This window comes from Polyodon spathula, chromosome 10 (genome assembly GCF_017654505.1).
Source record: "Polyodon spathula isolate WHYD16114869_AA chromosome 10, ASM1765450v1, whole genome shotgun sequence".
Lineage (NCBI taxonomy): Eukaryota > Metazoa > Chordata > Actinopteri > Acipenseriformes > Polyodontidae > Polyodon > Polyodon spathula.
Genome location: NC_054543.1, coordinates 40,517,801 through 40,542,282, shown reverse-complemented (window position 1 = coordinate 40,542,282; position 24,482 = coordinate 40,517,801). Strand labels below are relative to the sequence as shown.

The window sequence follows — 24,482 nt, the reverse complement described above, 5'->3', positions numbered from 1 at the left end:
GCATCCAAAGTAGCACTATAAAATTGTATTAAAATGTTCAATACAAAAAAAAAAATGCCTTAGTTACAGGCTCTTGAAATATCTAAAAAAATATATCCAAAATATGGATTGTAGAGTAACAACAGGAAAGCGTAATCAATCAGACTGTGTCTGTATCATCTGATTTGAAAATGCCAAACTCTTTGTCATCTGAACCTTTATAATTGATGATACAAGCAACTGTCTGATTCATTAATGCACAGAGCAACTACTTCTAAGCAGTTTTTTTTTTTTCTATTCACATGAGCTGTGGTATTTCCCCTCAGGCATTATTTGCGCATGATTCTTAAAAAATGGAAAATTAAAAAACACAATCTCTCTCATGTAAAATAAACCCCATCAATGCTTATTAAAGAAAGGGGAAACATGACAGTTTTTTGCAGAATATATTTTAAGCGGTGTTTGTTTGAATATTTAACAACTTTTCCTAGCCCTAAGAAATATGTGTCAAACAAAGAATATTCAAAATGTGCAAAAAGAACATAAAGGAGCCAGTCTAATAAAGACATTGCTGTATAATCAAAAGAGCCAAGAGGACACAACTGACCTTCAAATAGAAATTGCCAAGGCAAAATGATGTGTGTGTCCTGGTGAAGTACAGAAACACAGTAAAGGAATTTCAACAAATAGAATGGTCATGTCATTTTTACGACACAGCCTGTATAACGCATGCCCTGTGTATAAAATGCATGACTCTGCCTCCTTATTTACTTGACTTTTATTTTCTTGTTGTTTTGTTGTACGTGAGGGCAGTGCCTGCCCTCTTGTGTGGCAATAGAAAAGTAATTGAAATGAACTTAGGGAAAAAGAATAGCCCATTATTATACATTAGCATGTGTAGCAAGACTGATATGTACATACCTCATATTGACAGACACACAGCAATATTTTCCATTGGTATTGCAGTTGATGGCATTATGTCATTATGAACAGCTGATGTAATTAAATGGCAAGTGCTGAACATGTCATAATGAAAGGTATTATTTATCACACCGTGTATTTACAGTATAATCGTAAATCTCGAAAAACTACTCACTTCTAAATCTTTTGTAGTCATTTTTGTATTACGTTAGTATAAATACATGTTAATTTGGATTCATATGTTGTTTTTTTCTGACTTTATGTGAACGAAAAGACACACATTTGCCTGTTTTCCCATTGGAAATAATGATATTTTGAAATATCACTGTCCTGGTAACAAAAGCAAAGTCTGTGGGGAATAATAGTCATTTTCTATACTTTTGAGGCATAAGTAATTAGGAAATAACACTTACTACCCAGGAACAAAAAATGTGTTACATTGTATCATCTTCACCTCCATTACTCAGTGGCAACTTTTTCACATTTTCAGGCCTGTCTTAAATATTGCAGCTGTAGGTCTTCAACAGAGCGTTACTAATTGCACAGGAAATTGTAACACACTATAAATAAAAGCTTAAGTCTGATTGGAAGTCTGAATGTAACTGTTCCAAAAGCAGTCAGTGAGTCACCATTTGAAACTCAAGAAAGTTTACATTAACTGCAGTATGTTTTACTTTAATTATATCCACATTACTGTTAGTTCTGTGCAATGGACAATGACAATATTTAAGCCACAAATGTCATCAGACACACATACAGTATTTCTTACATCCTATAAACTAAACTAAACAATATTTCACTGTATGCACATATTTTACTGTACTAATTTTTACTATTACCGACTGTTGTCATCCTGGGGGGCAGTGGGGGGGTGTTATCAGCGATGGCACTGATGCAGAAGGAAGTGTGATCTGGATACACTGCAATCTTTAGAAGAGATTTTTTTTTTTCTCCTTGAGTAAATGTAGACAAATGTACTTCCTAGCTGATTTATCATCCATGATTAAATATTGCAAGAGCAATTTAGAGCCACTTGCCATGGTTTTTCCTTTAGTCCACATTAACATATAGATGTGTCTTTTTTATGTTGTTTTTTTTTTTTTTTTGTAGGCTGCCGACTAAGTTTGAACCACACATATATTTATTGTGTTGCTTGTATTTGTAATTGTTTTATTGTCTAACCGGTCCCCCTTGTAAATAAGGCCTTGTCTTAATTGGTAAATCTTCTGTATATATAAATCAATTTAAAGAGTTGGCAATATGTTTTAAAATATGGACAACGCTGAACACAGCAAAGATAACATAATCTGTTTCTTGTAAACTTTGCAGGGTGTTTTGTAACACTATTTTATAACACTTTAGCCACTAAAGTCACGGTAAAAAAATGTGTTCCCTTTGGAAGAAAATATTATTGAGAAAAAGTGGTCCTATAGGATGTAAATTAACGAGACACTCCTTGAATAGAGGGATTTTTTTCACTGTTCCAGTAGAAGCTGCCAGCTCAACAAAATTAAATATTCTGTCTTCTAAAGTCTAAAGTCAGCTGGTTTTAAATTCCTTTGATACAGGCTGTAAAATAAGCTTAAATGCTAATTACAGCTCCTTACATGGTATGTTTTGATATCCTTTTACGTTTACAATAGCTGACTCCTAAATTGTAACATTAAAGTAATCTTTAATAGCCTTAGGTTCCTGCTTGCTGATCAACCCAGATTTTAGGAATGTGACAATACATTAGTTTGCCTAATATCTGCATTGGTTTTTCTAACTCATAGCTAGCTAGTGGACACAGTGCACTTTTAAAATGCCCACTCTTTTGTTACAGTACGTGAAGCCTCTCACTGCCCTCTAGCAGTTACATGTTAGGTCGGCACCACTTGTATGGTGGCATTCTTGCTGGGCTGGCTACTTTACAAGTGGGTATTTGGGTCCAGGGGACCTTTGGATAATACTTGCGTGGCATTTCTTGATGAATCAAGCAATTTAGAAATCATAACTTTTGGAGCTACTAAGAGTTAGTTCTAGAGTCATGTGAAGTTGCAAAAAGAAGGACTGAAGCTTTTCCATTTTTGTTTTCGGATTAGTTTTTTATTAAAAAAATGATTTTGTCCAAGGGCTCTATTTCATGCCATTCTAAACATTGCTTGGATAGGCAGTCAAGTTCTCTACATGTATGCAGCCCTGAATTAGTCTAACAGCATCCAAATTCCTCAAGGAGCTTGGGAAAGCCCTATACCTCGTCACTTACTGATGATATTCTAAGAACTCAGCTGTCTGCTGGCCCAATCTCCAAACGAAAAAAAAATACGTCATTTGTCCATCATTGAAGGACTGAAAGACAAACATCTCATGTAAAAATCCTGCCTGTCTTCATTGTGCCCATCACATGTCCAAATTGCATCTGAGAAATGAAACTGCTCAGAATTATTTGAATAGTGTTTCTTTCTTTTGCTAAAGTGTTTTTTGTTAAATGGATTTCATTTGTCTGTTTCATAAACAATTGGTTCACTGGACCCATGCATTGTACTTAATTCATATGTTTTGATCGATAGCAGCTATAGGTTTAATAGCTACTGCAGTATTAAAGAAAAAGAAAAATACTGTAAAAATCTCAACATGGACAACATTGTGCTCTTGTATAAGAACATAAGAAAGTTTACAAACAAGAGGAGGTCATTCAGCCCATCTTGCTCGTTTGGTTGTTAGTAGCTTATTGATCCTAGAATCTCATCAAGCAGCTTCTTGAAGAATCCCAGGGTGTCAGCTTCAACAACATTACTGGGGAGCTGGTTCCAGCCCCTCACAATTCTCTGTGTAAAAAAGTGCTTCCTATTTTCTGTTCTGAATGCCTTTTTATCTAATCTCTATTTGTGACTTCCGGTCCTTGTTTCTCTTTTCAGGTCTAAAAAGTCCCTTGGGTCAACATTGTCAATACCTTTTATTGTCAATACATGTACACCAGGAATGGAAAAACTGTGGCATTTTCTTCATCAAATCCATTTCTACAGAGCTCCACAATAAAACCTTATAGAACACGAGCGTTTCAAATTTAAGCTAAAGTAAGATATTTTTCTCAAAGCCATTGTTTCGGGTTTAAAAACCAGCATTACATAATCAAAACAAAGCTATCTAGAGCATTACATGATTTATTAAGTGTGTAAGTATTATTACATCCTTTTTTTTAATCTTATGAAAAACTAATTTCAATAACTTCCAGTAAAGTAGAGATACAATCAAATTTAAAAAGTAATAACCTTCTTATCTGCGAAAACCAGATGATGTGTGCTCATGTTGTTATTAACACATAGTGCACAAAACATTTAAATAATTGTTTCTGACACCGTAGAAATACAGTATTCTTTACCCTGATATTGAAGAAATAAATATGCAAATTAGGACATTTTATAAAAGGTGTCATTGTTCTGATTTCATACAGAGCAGTTTTCATATATATAACACTGTGATTATATTAGTTGCTAATTATGAACTTCGATTAAATTTCACCTGTGAGCTTTTACACTATGCATTCTTAATTATTTAAATGAGTGTGGACATTGCTGCAGTATAGCCTGACTAATGATGTTGATGTAGTTTGCTTTTTTTTTTTTTCTGTATATGAGTTGAATTCTGAACAAGTGGTACTGTAGGAGGCCTGTTCCAAAATAGTAGGGTCCTATCATATAGTTTACAAACAACTGGAGCTGTTTTTACACGGATGATCATCATTAGAACTCTAAATCTATTATCACTAAATGTGATAATCAAAACCCAAAACTGGGACTTTACAATGTGTGCCCTTGCAACTGTCTTGTACCTCAATGGCTGCATTGACCAACAAGAGTCCATTCAGGAGTTTCTGGAATAGCAAGGTTTGCAGAAAACCAGTCCAGTTGCAAGCAAGGTCATGGCTGTTGAGCATGCAGACGTGTGCAATATACTGTGACCAGCAACAGATGTGTTACACTGGCCCGAATCACAGAAACCACTCTCAGTTCTGTGGGTCTTATTTATCAACCAGTGCAAAGGCAAAGGCACATTTTCTGAGAGGAATAAAAACATTGTAATGGTATCAAACTAGCTGTTGTAGTTAAACTGTTTTATATTTTATTGCTTTAATATATTGTATACATACATTGTGGTCTTGCTGCTAAATTGAGACCTATACTATACTCAGTTTTCTGATTACATGTATGTAGTTCCATTGCAATATACCCAGTGTCTTTATTGCAATACACATATTAATAATCTTAAATGGATTACATACATATACACACACATATATACAGTGCTTCCCCTTTATAAGGTGGGCCATTATACTGTGGAAAGGGTTATAAGGCGGTACAGTCATTGTTCCCATTTGCCCCATAATGCCATTTCACTAACACTAGTGTGTTATATATATATATATATATATATATATATATATATATATAGAGAGAGAGAGAGAGAGAGAGAGAGAGAGAGAGAGAGAGAGAGAGAGAGAGAGAGAGAGAGAGAGAGAGAGAGATTATTTTAATTTCCACGAACTATCAAGTTTTTTAATCATGAAAATTAGTACTGTGTATAAAGGATAGCTTCTATTAGCGAAATATTCTTTGGGAGACACCCATTGAAAACCTTAATTTTTGAACTCGTGAGTCTTAGTCAGTAGACGTTAACGCAGTTAATGACGTCATTCTCGAGTCAGAGAGTCGTCGGTCTAACGACAAACTATATCCCTTTACGACTGAAAATCCCATTAATCCAATTTTAGACAATTTTAATTTTGTTTTATTGAACATATATCAAAATAATGCTACAATAGAATGTTTATATATATATATAACAACTATATATATATATATATATATATATATATATATATATATATATATATATATATATATATATATATATATATATTTTTTCTTTTTTTTTTCACTTTTACATTTTGAGGAGGCTCCTCCTCTCTTGCCTCCTCTAAGGAGCATCCACTGGTGTCCAATGTATTACAAATTAGACTTTCTAGAAATGATGAAGATTGCTTCCCATTCAGTTCAGGTCTTTTTCTTTTCACTGCCTAATCCTTCATTGCAAAACAGCCTCCACGCCTAAAATGTGCTTCCTTTTTTCATTTACAATGGTTATCTGCCCACAAATATATGTTTTCACTTCTTTTTTGTTCCATATGAGGAAGTTCTGCTTGAGTGGCAGTTGTGGTCATCAGGGGTCCTAATGTGCTCTTCTTGTCTCATTTATTTAAAAGCAAACTGTAAAATCTCATAATACACAGGTTGTGGTGGATGACTATAACACAATTAAAGACTTGATTCACAAAGATTGGTCAAAATCTGCAAGGACCTTCAGCTTTTCTTTTGTTACGGAAACTGTAAATAGAGATTTGGGAGAAGCCCTTATTGGAAAGAGATGCTTCATTGAGCATGCTGTCAGAATTAACAAATAAAACAAAGAGCTGAGTGATCCTTGACCTGGCTTTCACTAGGCAATCTTGGTCTGTCTGTCACCATTTGCAATTATATAGCTGGCAGATGCATATTCTTGGTTATTCTGTGTGAAAATGGCTGAATAGACTGCAAGCTCCTGCAGAGGTGAGTGAGGTTTTTTTACCACTATCCGCATGAGTGAAATAGAAATATAGCACTTCATATATTATGCTGTTTATGTGGCATCATATAGAACAGTGCCGTTCAACCACTTATTTTTATTCCAAAATTAAATTAAAATGTTTTTCATAGCAGTGCATCCAATACGGAAAAGATATTCAACACTAGATCTTTCACCACTGTGAATAGTGTAACAGTTACCAGATTATCATGGGTGTGGATGTCATTTTCAGTGTTACCTCACCTTACCCAAGGAAAAAGCTAACTAAACATACTCTGAAAATGCTGTACAAATCTGTGATGATGACTATTGTATCACAACGTGTCTGATTTTCTCACGGAATGACTCTTAATAAATCATTTCCAGGTATGACTAAAAGAATAGAACCGACTGCCAGTGCAGTTCCTGATTGCACCATGCTCTTATGAAACATTACGTTCCTAACAGCATGTTCTTATAATAAAGGGTTACGGGTTACATGTCCAATGAAAGCTTTTTATTCTCTTATGACAATGAAATGTTTATCTCTGACTTGTAATTTACTGAGTAAAAATGTCAGTGTCAGCAGGAGAATAGTTTGCTAAATGTAACTTATTAAAATGTCGCTAAAAGGCTTGATTTTAAAAATGAATCAGCATTATCCAACTGTAGACATAATATTGGCAGCTCTGCCATGGAGCCAGAAAGGTCATTTATCAGATTACCTTCAATTGCATTAATTTGACGCAGAGATAACTGACATTTTGATAGACCTGAGAAAATAGATAGCCGTGCAGTTCTCTGTGCTAAAGGTTATAAATCACAGAATTAGTGTATGGTATGTGATCTCAGAAATGCATTAATGTTACAGTACCTTCCTTGAGGATACAATAGCATAAACTAGTGTTCTTTCTTAACCACTTTGCCAAATTTAGGGTACCGTATTATCGTTTAAAAATTAATGAATGTACAGTTTTACTGTCTCTCTCAGGGCTGGCATAAAGTTGCTTGACTTGGGCTATATCTATGCATGCTGTGGCTTATCTATCCGATACAGAGTGCTGGATGATAGTACTTGCACAGAACAACCCACAGGAAACGCAATGATACAAAAAAAATTGTACGAGCGGTTGTTACTGCAGACCATAATTTCATGCAGTTCACACGATTAATTAGAAACAGCCAAAAACAAAAGTCTTCTCCATTTCGTTCACCTTGGGTTCAAATCTGGCTTAGATCACAACTGAAATGATTGTTGGTGGTCTCAACTAGCAATGAACAGCTTTGTGTCCAGTCTCACAAAACTATTTACTTTAGTTAGTTTAACATTTGATAGTTTGTCCAAAATGAAATCAAACTGGTCAAACAAATTTGTAGGCAAAGTAAATCAAACCCATATAGTGCACACTGTATGGTCTGAAATGTAACATATGTTCTGTTTTAAAACATATTTAATTAAAGCCATCATGCCGTAGTATGAATTTGGAGCAAATGAAGATTGGAGCTCGCAGCAGGTGTTACTTCAGCCTTTTTAGGAAATACGTTAATTGATTGATTAGAGACCAATACAAGTTACAGATGCCAAATGTAACAATTTAAGAAAAGTTTGCTTATTTACTCTAACTTGATGGAAACTGTAAGTGGCACAAATCTGATGTTCCCAAGAAATGTGACTGTATTGAAAACTGACTGGCTATCAGCTACAGATGTGTGGAAAAAGCAGAAGAGATGTAAGTACCAATGTGTCCCATACAGGTTTAGGAAGAATGGCAGAAGGTTGTTACTTGACAGGCTGTAGGGAAATGTAATAAAGCAATTACAATGTGTCTTGCCTGCAGCAATTTACTGCAAAGCAAAGAAATTAATAATAATATCTATTTACCTAAATGAAGACTTTTTTCAGGACACATTTTCACCATTAATTTACATTTTTAAATAACCATGCGCAAATAATACCTGAGGGAAAATATCGCTTCTCACATAAATAGAAAAAAAAAACTGCCATTCAATGATTCAGGGTCAGGATTATCTTCAGTTCAGATAATAAAGACGTGGAGTTTGGCAATTTTGGATCAGATAATACAGACTCTGCAGTCTGATTGATTACATTTTCCTGTTGTTAAGCTACAATCTATATTTCTGATTATTATTTCTTACATTTTTTTTTTTATACAAAATAAATTTGGTTGATTGATTGATTGACTTCTTGATTCTTTATTGTGATTGTGTGCTGTGCTGTACATTTGAGTTTTAAGCATGCGTAATTGTAAACATAATCTATCTACCTAATGTTAGAAATACTTCCTCTACAATTATGCATAAAATTGGTGTTCTGTTCCAGTATTTTAAAGAGAAAAACAATAAAACAATAAATAAATAAATAAATAAATAAACAAACAGAAACTAGTAGTGTTTATACATTTCTTAGATGAAGATATGTAATTAGGATTTCTGTCATTGGTGTAAACAGAACTTATGTAAAGTGTCCAAGTTGCAACTGAAATCCTGTAATGTAGACTCTAAATAATGAACTGAATAAAAAAGAAATGACAGCTATAGCAAATTATTCAAATGAAATTGACTGTGAAAAAATTACTAGCTCTAATAATGCTAATTCATCATCCTTATTATGCTACATTGAAGTGATCACTGTCAGAGCAAAATAAAAATGTGTCAGGCAGCCTATTTGCTTATTTTAACATCTCAAGCATACAATTTTGCATTTATAATTAATGGAATGCACAGCTTTCTCACCAAAATGTCACAAGCAAGTTCGTTTGAAAAATTGATATTTTGTTACAAGTTGATATATGAAATGTTCATGATAAGTGGGTGCATATTGAATTACAGTTAACAGCATGAAAAATGCATATCAGATTATTGAGACCACATTTTCTCAGAAAAATCCAATAAGGCTTTAAATAATAACACCCCAGAAAAAGGCCATGGTAATGTGACCAAAATAGCAATATGACCAGAATGAATTTGTTCTTTTCACAAAGCACAAGCTCTCTTGTTGCTTTAAACTTACCTTATTAAAAGAAAAAGGATATAAAGCAATACAATTTTTCAATTCAACAAGTTTTTCTTCAGATAGAAATAAGTCATAACTCAAGTAAGTGGGGGCAGGCCATTTTCTTGCTAAATATCTGCTCCTAAATATATGCTAATAGTTTTATGAGTTTGTTGTCTCAAAGGTGTAGCACTAGCCAAAAACGTATTCATGTTCTAGTAATGACGAATGACTATGGATGGGGAATATATTGCACATTTAACACCAATCAAAGCCTTTGTTCACGAAATATCTTGATATTCCTGAATAGGTAAGTGTTCTCTTTAAAGAAAGCAGGGACAATATTTGAATAAGCAATCTGTTCCATATGTCTGGTGGTACTCCAAAATCAATTTACTACCAATGCATTATTACTGGGTGGGGTCTGTCCTTAAATTATACTATCAAAAATGAAATTCTAAAGAGGTGGCTGCAAAGACAGGATCGACATTCAAATAAGTGGGTGATTATCTATTGAGGATTACAAAGACATTTAGAAATCAAGATATTTGAGTGGCTCCCCAGTTTTATAAGTAACGTAAATTGGAAAATCCAAAAGGACACACATCTCAGTATTAGAGATATATATGTATTGAACACATGTCTCTAATCTGAGGCACCTGAAGTCTTTACTTCATTACCACAGAGCCAATTTCTTAATTCAAGATGGACTCTGCGGTTTTATGTTACTCTTAAATTGTATACTGTATGATGTAAAATGATCTGTATTCAACGCTATGACAGAATACATGCACTGTATGAATTATTTAGGCATTTAGCTAATTGACAGTGAGAATAGACATTGCATGCCCATTGTTCCTCCAGAAAAACCATAAACCACGTCATGAGCACGAAGTTCTGAGCAAGAAGGATGTAGTGTGGTGTATTGGTTTTCAGCTACAAAGAGGGGAGTTCAAGACCACATAAGTCAATCTCATAAAATACAAATTTCACTTAGGTCCAAGTTGCTAACTCACTTAATTATAAAAGACATCAGATCAATTAAGTGTCTTCAGAAAGAATGTTAAATTAAATATATCTTTGTGTGAAAGAGCCAAACAAATAAATTCATTTTGAAGTTGAGATTCAAAATTGGTTCAGAAATGGAGCACATTTTCAAAGCTAGAACAAAAGCCCCATTGTGTAAAATAGCTGTCCAAGAATCCCAGCCTAAGGGGCTGCTTTGTTATATTTACAAATTATTTGCTATAGCCTCTGTTCATGTCTTTGTACGTTTCTTGTTATTCACATACCAGTGGCAATTTTCATTTGTATCTTGGTTTTAATTATGTACACATGACTAGTTTAATTTGTTCTTTATGTTTTTTTTTCAGGTAGTTATTTGTACATTAAAAAATACATATTTCACCACCATTTATTAACAGCATCATACATGTATAATATAAGGTAACACTACTCATGCAAGCATCTCAGGGTGCCTGAAACTCTATGTACCTTCAATATATAGAGAATGGAGCAGGGCTAATAAGTCTTTGACATATTTCAAAATCTGAAATCTGATCTCTAGGGTACTTCAATCTCAAAGACTTGAGGCATCAGGAGGAAAATGTTTCAAATCCTGGCGGCAAAATAATAAATAAATGCCCAAACCAAACAGGCCTGCAAGCAAAAGGGCAACTAATTAGACTGAGTAAAAGAGTACAATGGGGAAGGGGGCATTTGTTGCCCATTTTAACTTGGTCCCTAAATATATTTGTGTTTTAGAATAAATAATCATCCGCTTTTTCTGAAATTCACTTAATGGATGGGGTACATGGTGTATAATCTTAAAGGGTTACAGAACACCACATAGTCTTTAGGAGGAATTCATTATTTTACCTTCATAAGACAAAACCCTATTTTTCCTGGCGTACCCTCAGTGAAGATTGAGAAATATTTCTGGTTTTATTCCCCGGTTGATTTTTGGGTAACACTTAAGCAACAGAACCCAAAGAAGAAGGTGTTATCATATGAGCCAGAGGGTTCTATTGAGTTTAGAAAATGGGTATGTTAAAAAAAAAAACATGTATACCGTTTAGTATTTTTCGTGATTTTATGCAGCATTAGTTTTTGTAGCTAATGCTTTCCTCATTATTCCGCGAGTAATGCAGTTTGCTCAGAATTCCAGCAGTGGAAGCTTTGTGGATAGTTCCAATTGCCAAATAATACCTCAATACTAAAAAAAAACCTTCTACTTACATGGAGCGGTTCTGCAGTCCAGGTCCCTGGTATAGAAAAGCGAACATGGTTTATTAACTGTTTGTAAAACATACAAAAATAATAACAGTACAGCTAACTTTTTTCAGGATTTCTGTGCACGTTTGTGCGTTTGTGTAAGTTTTAGTATTTAAGTTAGCATTAGGTCCTAAAATGTGTTAGCGAAATAAATAAAAACAAGTTTTAGTAATTAAACATATCTAGTGGTCTTTGTTAATGCTGATCGTCCTGTTTGTTAGTAACATGTTTACAGTTTAATACAGATTATTTAGCCTGTGTTGTCACTGTGATATGCTGAAGTAAAGTTGTTAAAGTAATCTGACTGCATTCAGTTGTTTGATTTCTTTAACTCTTCGTTCAAACAGGAGACTAATTGTTATTGTGGTTACCGTATTGCTGCTGAAAGCAAATACTATTCTCAATTTTTGCTTACAATTTTGTCTTTATTTACTGTACTAAATTGAAATAGATAGATAGGACAGGGAGGATGCATAATTACTCTATACTGACAGACAACATTCAGAGGGCGTGTAAGAACGAAGATGTTCTTTCAACAAGGAGAATATTGAAGCCCTCGTATTGACCAATCAGGTTCAAGGAAATCTTCGATCTATTTTCTAATTTACACCACATCTCTATTTGTTGTGTATTTACATAGTAGTTACTTAGTAAATACATGTATACTTACACATAATAATAATGTACTTAAAGTATAAATCTTTTTGTATGATATCTCTAAGTACACAATCGTATCAGAAAAGGGTCATTGTTAGGATTAGGGTTAGGTTCAGGATTAGGGTTATATCATGCATTAAGTACATTGTTACTATACATACTAACATTGAAATTATGTGTAAGTACACAAGCATTTATGAAGTAAATACTATCCTCATGTTCTCTGAAACTTACACAATTAAAGATTTCATAGAGTGATGCAACAGTAGTTTAGGTCAAGATATATATTAATTATGTTCTTAAAATAACCCAACCTAGTGCTGTTTATTTATTTATGTATTTATTTAAGGAATTTATCAAAAAATAGGATTTAGTAATAATGTAACGGGGATTCTCGAGAGCGGCTGGTAAGATGGGTGGGGCCAGCGCACTGACACTGACTGCAGGTCAGGGGCCTGGTCAGCACACTGGAGAACTCAAGCTGTACTTTTCCATCCAGTGAGGTTACCCATGGTCAGGCTGGGGGCCGGCCCCAGACTGAGGCACCTGGGCTGGGGGATTTCCATACAGCTGTCATTCTAGAACATTCCAGCAGGGTGAGGTGTCCGTTCTGGATTGGCTGAAACGGGCACCGCCTCCCTCCAGCTCTCCTATAAAAGGAGCTGAGGACTGGATCCCGGGGTCAGACTGAGAGAAGGAGAACAGAGTGAAGAGAGAAAGAGCTAGAGAAAGAGCTATAGAGAGAAAGATCTAAAGAGAGAAAGAGCTAAAGAGAAGAGAAAGCCAACTTGTAGGTATGTGAGCTGTGGCTGACAGCAGCTTTGTAAAAGCGACTATTAAGGCAAAAAAAAAAAAAAAGTTTAGGCTTGAAACTTTGTCTTGCATCCTTCTTGACATCGCCACAATACGATTGTTATTTTGTGCATGTTTTATGGTTAAGGTAACCTTGCTATAATGTTCTCAGTTCAATTTGTAAATAAAAAAAAACAGCAGGGTGATAAAGAGTTTAATCAGTAACAACTAGAGGTCTGATAAAAAAAATGGCAATACAGATTCATTTTTCACATGTGAAAATTGATTTTCCCCAACATTTATGCCTGTCGCTTGTTCAGCCTTCTATCTATCAATGCCAGAGGTCTCCGTTTTGACATTAGGTGTAATTACAGTGAGATTCTGTGTTTGATAACTCCCTAGGCCCTGGCTATTGCTGAATTAGCTTGCAGTAAGCAGGGGTTACATTCCATTATCAGCTTTACTAAAATAATCAGATGAGTGCCAAGAAGATGACAGGGCTGTAAATGATGGGTTCCTTTTATATGGATCGAGGCAATGACATTCAACTGAAAATGTATACAACATGATACAACATTAAAACTGTAAGAAACTAACACAAAAAATGGTAACAGAGGTTCAATAGTAACATTTCCCAGATGTGTCATATTTAAAAGATTTGTAACCAGTATTTCTTTAAAGTAAGTAATATAAAATGTTGAAACTCGGTGAACACCTTACTCATGTCGTACAGCAATTATGGTCAGAGTTATTATTGCCATCAACACAGCCACATCAAGGCATAAGTATAATGATTATATGTCTCAATTTAAAAAAAAAAAAAAAAAAAAAAAAACTCTCAATGCTCATCATTAAACAATCATCCTAGCACTGCTGAACCTTGTGTCTAAATATGCTGAATTGTTTTCTTAAAAACATGAGTATCTGCACTTTTTGTGCTATTATTCGTGTCTAGTATCTAGCTGAGACGTAGTCTACATGGACTCATAGTGGTAGGGTAATACTTAAAGGCCAGAAAGTTATTTCCCTCTAGCTATAGTATTGCCTCAAGCACATCTTGTAACTGCATGTATACCCATCTCATATTAAGGTGTAGACATCTTAGAATACAAAAGGCCCTGTTTTGATGAAACGTCAAACGCAAACAGAAGGGCAAAGTGCAGTCCCCTTTAATGTTGTCGTTTTGAAGTGAGATTGAACTAAGCTCTGGTAGAATTCAGTTAAAGCTGCCCAATGAAGAAAAAGTGGGAGTCAGAAGCTTCTAACAAATCAGGAGTGACTGACATTCCTTTTAAGAAAACAATAGCCCCAGTGATTGCCTTTACTGTGATCCTGATCAAGAAAAAGCTGCTCTTCATTGCCATAGCACAATTTACATTCTTTAAATCATTTTTGTACAGGTGACTGCAGTGCTTCACTGTATTCATAAACATGTAATTCCTAATACATACTTCCAGCCTTTGCAACATGGCTTCACTACTTAGTGCTGCTGTGATTTGTATGAAACACTTTGTTCCTGTTTGTTTTTTTTTAACCAAATCAGGGTCAAACATCTTGCTTTAGCTTTAGAGTGTTATCAAAATTGGGCCCAAAGACTAAGAAGGATTTTTCACAGTAATATTCACATTTAAGGCATTATTTGAGTACTTTATACTGAGGCATCAGAGGGAGATAAACAATAGTTTACAACTGAAGTTAGTATAAAAATCTCAATTCCAGTTTTTCCATGTGTTCCCTGGTGGTGGAACTGGTAAATCACAGCTACAGAAAATCAAACACCATATTAATGACAAACACCTGTGAACATGAACAAAATAAAGCTACTGAAAAAGATACCTGCCACTGTTCAATATTTATCAGGAACAGCTTAACATTCATTGCCACTATCCATTAGATAATGATGTCAGAGAGTACAGCACACCCGTGGGTGCATTGCACAGCAAGGCTTTATGAATACATGCACTGTACTGGTCATGGTGTTTCTGACTTCAGGTTTAAACTGATAAACACAGATAAAACACCCCCAAAACAACAAAAAAAGTATTTGTTGTATCCTATAAATTCAAAAAAGAACAATGGAGACCACCACTTGTTTTTTCTGTTCATTTAGTATGTTCATGGTTCAGTTTATTGTATTTTGCAGTAAAGTACAACATTGCACATCAAAACTCCAGAACAGGTGTTTTGTAAGAAACTAAATATTCCTAAAATGAGCGTGGTATAAAGTATCCCCAAATGTGGTACCTAGAAATTGCTAGTCATGCGTTCTAAAAAGGTCTTAGTTGTACTACCTCCGGTGGACAGTCTCATAGCATGTCTTTCCCTGGACTCCCACTCCCCTGCAATGTTTTTTGTTTTCTGTGTGATAGTACAGCAGCTATCTATCTTTAAACATATCACTCCATTTCAGGTGTAAAAATAAACCAAAGCTACTATCAAGCTAAATGCAGAGGTGGAACCAAAACATAGTTGCTTGTGACATTCCAGGTATTACTATGAGTTGAATTAGTCATATTGTGTCTTAACTATCACAATGACTCTCTGCTGTAATAAGTGGAGTTATCTTTCCCAGGTCTACAATGTTAAATGCTTTGCTAAAGACAAGGAACTTAGTGGGTCTCATTGGATTTTTTACAACTGTTAAGAGTATTGCTTACCTTGATTGTTCTTACACACAAGTTTCTGGGTGCGAGTTCCGTGGCCACATGTTCCTTTATTAGGAACACAGATTGGCTCCTCAGTCACGTGCCACTCAAAGCAAGTTGGTTCTTCACATGGCATAGTTTCCACAAGATGGGGGCAATTGTCGACGGTGCCAGTAGGCTCTCGGATCACTTGACGTCTTCGTAGTCTAAAACCTAAGAAAAGTTAAAAAGCGAAAACAACTTTAACCACCAATGGGACTGTTCTATCTTTGTTCTAATATGTGCTTCCCTGTTAACTGTACACTGTGTTGAGTATCTTAAAGTGCCTTGGGGATATCTGGAGTAACGTGGCTTATCTGATGGCAAAATAATAACAGTGGCCGATCCTGTGACATTTACAACATGTTATAGAATGGAACTGTGGCACTAGGTTTGTATGGTCGGATAATTACCAAAATAAATGATCTGTCCTTGCACCCATGATCCATTTCTGGCCTATATTAACATCACATCAACTAAGCCTAGCGGATCTTATTGGCAGCTATCCTATTGAGAATTAATCTGTTATCTATCCAACACCAATTTCTATAAAACCACACAACATTAATATAAATAAGAGCTCTAATTACAACAATGCTCTATTTATTGATTAACAGGCTTACATTAGATCATACTCACAGATTGTAGTTTCTAATAGTTTTTCTTGGTGCTATAAATGGGGTACTATAATATTTCTCAGAAATGGTTATTAATGTAGTCACACATATTGCTATATTTGGTTCCATCCCTGCAGTGTTTAATAAGCTACAATCCAGCTTGACACAGTTTACATGTATAGTTGTAATTGCATTGCTTGAAAATTGCAACCACATCACTGCCATACTATAACCCTAGTAACGTAAGAACCACCAAACCAAACTTACCAATACATTTTTTTTTTAACAAAGCCAGCTTTGCTCTGGAGCAAACTCTTTAACAAAGAATTAGGTTTTAGTGTTCTGGTTAAGACCCATGAAACTTTGTCAAAAAACAAAACAATAAAAAAAAGCTTCTGTTAAGGAAGAACATTTAAATTTTGCCAAAATATCTTTGTTAAAAAACATTTCAGTGAAAAGATGTACAATGCATCCCATAAGAGGTTAATAATTTAGAAGTCCTTCACCACAGAAGGTTAAATCAGCTGAAAAGGAATGATTTTATCTTTGGTTCACTTTACACACCTTGTTCCATATCGGTTTCAGCTCACTACATCTGTCTTACATACATTTAAATAATGTGATTCAAACTCCTTTTGAAGGTTACTGTATTAAACGTATGTCTTAATTTCCCTTATTTCTGAGCACTGTGGTGCATCATGAACTTGTTTCAATAAGTCACTGTATTGTAACTACAGTTCATAGAGGGACACATACTATTATTTAGAACAAACCATATGATAGAATATATATATATATATATATATATATATATATATATATATATATATATATAATATAGATAAATATATATATATATCATTTAGAGCGTCAAATTATTTTACCCCTGTTTTTTCCCCAATTTAAAAGGTACAATTATGTTCCCTCACTGTAGCAATTCTCCACACAGCTCAAGTGAAATGGAGGTTCAGTAGGCGTCCTTCAATCCCACTACCAAGCCACTTTCCTCTTTTACACCCAGGAACTCGAGTTTATATTATCAAGCTACCGGACTATGGAGGACAAAGACCAACCCTGCAAGTGTCCGTCTGAGCTCACCAGGAGTCTGGCCAGTAGAGTCTGCTGTAGCTTGATGAGTAGAAACAGTCCCTGTTGTTTCTTCCTCCCTAACCCAAACTCCCTCCAAAATCCCCAGAGAAGCCCAGTGGCTTCACACAGCTAGGACAGAACCCAGACTGTATGACTCTCTCTGCACACATTGCAGCTGTGCTTTTACCAGGTGAACCACTGAGGGACCCCCAGTCAATATACATTTTTAGTACCTTTCCTCCCTTGTGGATCCTTGCAGTTTTCATATATGCATGATCCCCAAGAAGACCAGGCAGAGACTAAGCACTCTTCCGGGCAGGGTGTGGAGCACAACTGAGCTACCAAAGGCATTGGTCCAGGACATAGCCTCCCATTAGTAGGTCTAGATACTGAAAAAGACAACAGTAAGAAAAGAAAAATAGCAAGTATGTAATAACTGACTGCATAAGATTTTCTATTCTGAAAACCACTCTTGAGAATTAAATGATACTGCTTTGGTTGTTTGGGGGTTTCTTCCATTGACATATTTGAGGTATTGCCTCAGAAAAGCCATATCAATCTTTTTCACACATCAGTAGCAATACAAAGGGTGCATCAATAAGATGATGTGATTGATATCCTTGGAGATGTTCACAGTGAGTAAAATACAGGATGGTTCATAGCTATGCCAGGAAAATGTGTCCCACAGAGCATTAAAACTTTATCATTTCAATAGTAGACCGTGGGCACAAATGGTATGGCTGACGATCTGCATCACCGAGGGTTCTGTTTAGAATTTAGTGCTCACAGTGAATGCAGTGCCAGGAAAGCACTCCGTTTGACAAAAGCAAAAGTAGATTTTTCAAGTGTATCCAATTTTGCAATCATGTGTTATGTAACCCCTGAAGTGACCACATGCACCACAAGCAAGCAGGGATCTGAATCTGTAATGAGGAAACAAAGTGAAAGGACAAAATGCTGAATATTCTTTGTGCTTTCTGCTGCCTTGATTGTAGTACATAGAAAGCTTCCAAATGTAAATGGGTGTGCATAATTTTCCATTCAAATGTAAAATGATTCATTTCAAGAGTGTCCAGATCTTTGTACGCATAGCTTCTAATCATGAAGCTCAACATCTGATTGTAGATATTTAGAACTTCCCCATCCTGTAAACAATACTGTTTTTGTATTTAAAGCACTAAAGCTAGCTTTTTTGTAACTGAAGGTTATATTGCTTGTTAATTGTTTGTTTTCTAATTAAGTAATGTGTTTGTCGTGTGTATCTGTTACAATGCGTTATACCCAAATCAATCTTCATTAGCTGCAAGCTTAGCAGGTCATGACTAAAGCAAACACATGTGTTGATTCCAATTGATCCCCTCTCCGAACAACACTGATCAAAAAGTGTCGCCCTTGTTATTATCGTGGATTGGCATTCAGACATTTGAAACCTTTCTAGATAGGCTAAGGTCCAAGTTGTATGATCTCAATAGCAATGACAGAGATGGAGTAGGAACATGATAAGTCACTGAGACAGATACATTAAATTATACAAAATGGAAATTAGCACAGTAAGCATACTAATGAGGGTATATTTGGGAGCCCTTGTGTTGTTTTGTTTTGTTTAGTTGTTTGTTTGTATTTTGTTTGACTAAGAAACATGACAAACAACCTCAGAAATACAAATACCATAAGCAATGTCCTGGTAGCAGAGTGAAGTGATGTCACAGTACTGGTTTAAATAGTAACTCAGTCTAAATGATATAAAAACACACCAAAATGTGGAATATAATGATTTATTCTGAAACAAGAATTTCCTAGGAAAGATGTGTTTTTTACTTTCAAAAACAGTGTGAGTGAACAACAGTCCACTGAATGTTTTAATATGAAATGCCAGGTACATTTAAAATCACTCCTCAAAGTATTATAACAATACAAAACAGGTTGCTGAATACAAACTTGTTTAACACCACTTGTGGGCACTTGTGGTAAAGGCACTCTAGGCTACTCTACCCTACCAGCTTGTATCATACAATACCTATGCTTTATTTTATAGCTATTGAGTTGTTTCATACCATGAATTTTAAAGAACCTTCCAGATCACTGACTAACTTAACCTCCCTTGAACGCCAAATGGAGTATAATGCTAAGATAGCTTCAGTTCACTGAGCATCACTGAACTTTTAGACTGATCTTTCAATTAAATCAGAACAGTCTTCAATATCACCAATGTACACGTAGTTCACATCACAGCACATCCTGTCGCTTTGAATTTAGCACAACCAGCAGGGGCTCTGAAAGATCTCCACTTAAAATTGTTTAATTTCACTTCATGCTGCCCTTTATATCTTCACTGACACTGCTACAAATATAGGATGACAAATATTGTTTTCCCTGTCAGCATATGTATCATAGAAAGGACCATAGGGTCTCTTTTTAATTGTCTGATATGACAGTATAGGAAGTATTACAGTCCATTCTTCCAGTGTACTCAAACCCCTATAGAGCATTGTGTATTACTTACTGTTGTGTCTTTGGCAATCTGTTATTGCAGTTACTGGCTTCAGTGAGGTTGACAACACTGGAAGATATGTAGGCTAATGAGTAACAGACATATCATACAAATTACACAACAACCCATATTATTGAAGTTGTTTTCTTATTAGTTTTGTAACAAGAATGGTGTAAAATGGTATTGGCACAACTGAGTAAACAGTCTTCATTAATAATATAAAGGCCAATGTTCTAAAACACTTTAGTTTTCAATCCAAGTCCCATATTCCATGAATATTATATGGTCTTACCTTCTTTACCTTTGCGTGAAATTGTATCATCTGGGCTCTGCACACAGTATGCTTCCCTCATCTGTATCCCTCCTCCACATAGCACAGAATGGTTGTTCTGACGACAGTCTTGTTGGCTGAGAAGGGGAGTAACCTGGCATTCACCCCACTCAGTGGTCTTCCACACATACCTGACAAAATATCAGTATAATTACAGACAGGCTCCAACAAAATATTTCAGTTTATGGTCCAATAGTGTTTATAGTTTAGTCTTTTTTTGTAGTTAAAAAAATAAAGAAACACATAAATACACACAATGATGTACTACATATTTACTACACTAGGTGCCAAAAGCCTTCATCCTTAATTGTAAACTGATCATATTCATAATTTACTTTTCAAAATACAGAAACAAACTAAAAAATGTATTAGTGTTTTGTATCCATTATTACGTATCAATTATAATAATTAATATTATTGGTACTAGTGGTAGTAGTCCTATTCAGACACCATTAAGTGTGTTTAGCACCCTCTAAACAAAATTCATGTGCTAACAAGGATGGTGACTAATTAATTTAACAAAAAGACTGGTTTTCAAACTGTAAATTAAATAGTTACTTGCGACAGTGCACCAAAAGAAACCATGCAGAGCACACTGGTCAACAAAAGCTGTCATGTCGCTAGTGGACTCCACATTGGAGTGCTCTAAAGAAACCCGGGAACGAACTAGGGCCCTGAACATGGCTTTACAGTCAAAGAGACCCTCCTCAGTGAACTTGCGCTTCCTGGTCTTGTAAATGGAAAGTCTACCAAGAGCCAGGAGCAGATTCAACAGGTGGTCTCTTGCTTTGGTGGAGCCACGAACAGGGTGCCCAAAAATGAGGAGGGTGGGAGAAAAATGCCATCTTTCCCTGCTTTCAGTCAGGGTCTGTGCCGATTTAAGTTCTGTTAGTAGTGATAGAAAGTTAACTTCATTAACACTGAATTTTGGCTCCATTTGTCTCACGGCTCCAGCAACCTACTTGGTAATTGTTTTTCTGTCTGTTAGATCACATCATCTCAAAAAACAAATGAAGTACAAATAGCACACACCTGACAGAAGATGATTTACATGAGCCATTATCATGTCGCATGTATCCAAGTTAAATGCTTCTTTATGTATATGTATTTGAAAGTACCTGGGGCATTGTGGCAGTAGATCCCCACCAATATTACAAGCTTCCTTCTCCTCCAGAGCAGGGCAGTCTTCTCTGCCTCCAGCTGGGATCTGCTTTAAACTCCGGGTCCTGGTTCTGTACCCTGGAGACAAATCCATTGACCGACAAGTCTTGGAACAGGGGCTCCATGGAGACCAGTCTGAGGTTTCACAGTCCCTGGGCAGGATACAGGACTCAAAGGTCACAGGGGCGCTGTCTTGAGTGCAAAGACTAAAACAAAACAAAAGCAGACATTTAAAACATGATTAAAGCACTGTATAGCCAATGTCTACATTACTACATCTAAACTAAAAGTGAAGCCTAAAAGGCAATGTTAAATTATGTTTTTTTTTTTTTTGTCATAAATGCTTTCTGTTTGGTCCAATGCTGATTTTTCCCTTAGTTTTTTTGGCCTAGTTGTAGTCCCATTGCCAGATTACCTGCACCTCCCCTTTGCCAGGTTACTCAGCATTACTCAGTTAGATCTACCTTAGATACAGACCTCCTTTTAAGAAATTTACATTTATTCTGCTGCCTTGTTCATTTTGAATGCCAGTAACTATATTATATAAATATCAAATGCATTCAATTTGATCTTTAGTATGCACATTCATCTGCATATAAACTTGGCTTATCCTGCAATTACTTCCCCTACTTAGGGTACACAAACTATTGCACCACATACTATTGCCACAATAAAGAGTGCACTGTGCTCATATAATTAGGATGATTTAAATTGTATAAAACAATCTATTGTCTGTGATGTCCATTGGTTCATTCATCATCCTGCGATCCACCTCTGGTAAAATTACTTTCCACCGCAGTCAATTATATATTCATAGTACTTGCTTTGTCATGTCTTCATAATAAATAATTTAGTAAGTTAATTGATTCAAATTATAACATGATCAATTGATTGTCCGACTGATTAAAAATGTTCACTTGTATTTTATACAGATTTTAGCACTCTCTAATTGAAGTAACAATGAGGCTTCATAATGTTCCCTTTGGAATGGCTTTAGATCTAATTTGAAGTCAACCATTTTCAAAGAAGACATTAAGTTATTTAAAACCAAAATCTGGGTGATATCAGTCTACAACAGATTCTAAATCTATTTTTGCTCATTGTGTATTAGGTTACCGATTTAAAAAAAAAATACATGCATACTTTTGTTTATCTTTTAATTATTTTAATTTAAAATAATATGAGTGTATGTCTGTGTCTATACAATGCAAATTAGCAGTGAAAAGTTCTATTGCAGTTTGATAAGCGATTCTCCAGATATATGCAATAATGTATGACGTAGAGGTGGATGGATGATTTTGCAGATGCCATATATGCCCAGATTAAAATACTGAGTACAAAAATAATATTTTAAAATCGAGTTTTGGAACAAGTACTGTATTTCATTCTCCAAACCACATTCATTTCCATTCATTATCTAACAGCTAATCTGCTTTTGGTTTGCCTAGAAAGCTTATGCTTTATAGACTGGTGATGCTACTGTAATAAAAAAGGGGGAGAGGGGTTGTCCCTTTTCAAATAGGAATACATGTTAGACATAACATACTGAGCACATTAACTGTCATTGTATGATCTTCAGTCCTGGCAGTTATTAAAGAAACTGAATAAACCATTACTCAAGAGGGGAAACTCCTGAGCTTTATCTAAATTAATCGCCACATTACTTGCAATCTCTAATAATGATATTAAATATATACTGTACATGCATATGATAATGAAATGACATGGAGACAAGACTCGCGGCTTGAAATGAAAACCTCAAATGTAATCCAGGAGGGGCGAAAGGTTCACACCTTCGTTTACATTAGGTCCTCCCCGCTGTCCAAGTGTGTCATGGAGCCAAAATGTATTACTGTCGTAGAACGGAAGTGTGTCCCCCAGGTGAAATCTATCCCTGGCTCAAGTGGGTGGGACTATTAGTGTCCGTCCCTGGGACGACTAATTAGTTCCCTGAGGACCCTAGAGGACATCGTTCTCTTCTCTCCTCCCCGAATCGAGGATCTATGATATAAATAGAGAGAGGAGGGAATTAGATAATATATATAGTTAATCTAATCACTATAATACGTTTTATATATATATATATAGATATATATATCATTGTCACAAGCAGTAATCATAACTTCTCACTGTTTGACTTACAAATCCAAAGTAACAGATAACTTTTACAATGCACTACATAATGCTACCTCTGTAATATCAGTAAAACTGAAAATATCTCTCATTAACTACACAAAGGTAGTGTGATCACTATCATTGTAAATGAAGATGGAAAATGGTCCTAAATCTGCCCAGAATTTGCTCAGCCTGAATAGACAATAGAGCTTTTATATGCACAGTATAGTGTGGTTAATACATTTACAATTTTTAAAGCGTATAATTGAAAATTACAAATTTATATCAATGCAGAATAACAAAAAAGCATAATGCTAATGTAGTCGAGAGAGCATGTTAAAATACGTCTCTTAGAAAAAGCAATGTTCTTATAAGTCTCTGGACAATAGACCTCAGTTTAATTGAGGTTAAATATGCAGCATGCTGGAAAACTTCAGCAGTGCAGTCTTTATAAGGGGGAAGTGGGGAGGAGGGCAATTATAAAGCAGAGCTACACTCTGAAATCTCAGAATTGCTTGAAATAAATTACATGCTAATTCCAACCATATCTTTTCATAAACATTGATGTCTCTGTAGAATGGTATGAAACTATTCAATGCTACCAAACCCTCCGCTGTATTAAACACACGACTTCTTACTAATATTATTATGTGGATAGCATAAAAGATGATTGAATCAGATTTAGCAGACCAGGAAAATAGGATGTTATCAAAAATGTAGCCTGACCGCTTGAAAACCTCTTGTTTTTAAAAAAAGATACAAAACACCATGATAC

At 35.3% G+C, this 24,482-nt stretch overlaps 1 protein-coding gene across 1 annotated transcript in view; it reads right to left on the bottom strand.

The window, feature by feature from the left end:
• The window catches only part of LOC121321957 (thrombospondin type-1 domain-containing protein 7B-like), a 126,355-nt gene that overhangs the window by 66,431 nt on the left and 35,442 nt on the right, over positions 1 to 24,482 (bottom strand). The window contains exons 5-8 of the mRNA XM_041261345.1: positions 21,550 to 21,798; positions 20,393 to 20,562; positions 17,843 to 17,998; positions 15,877 to 16,077 (exon numbers count right to left, since the gene is read on the bottom strand). Coding sequence (XP_041117279.1) covers positions 15,877 to 16,077; positions 17,843 to 17,998; positions 20,393 to 20,562; positions 21,550 to 21,798 — 776 coding nt within the window. The remainder of the gene's footprint in view (positions 1 to 15,876; positions 16,078 to 17,842; positions 17,999 to 20,392; positions 20,563 to 21,549; positions 21,799 to 24,482) is intronic.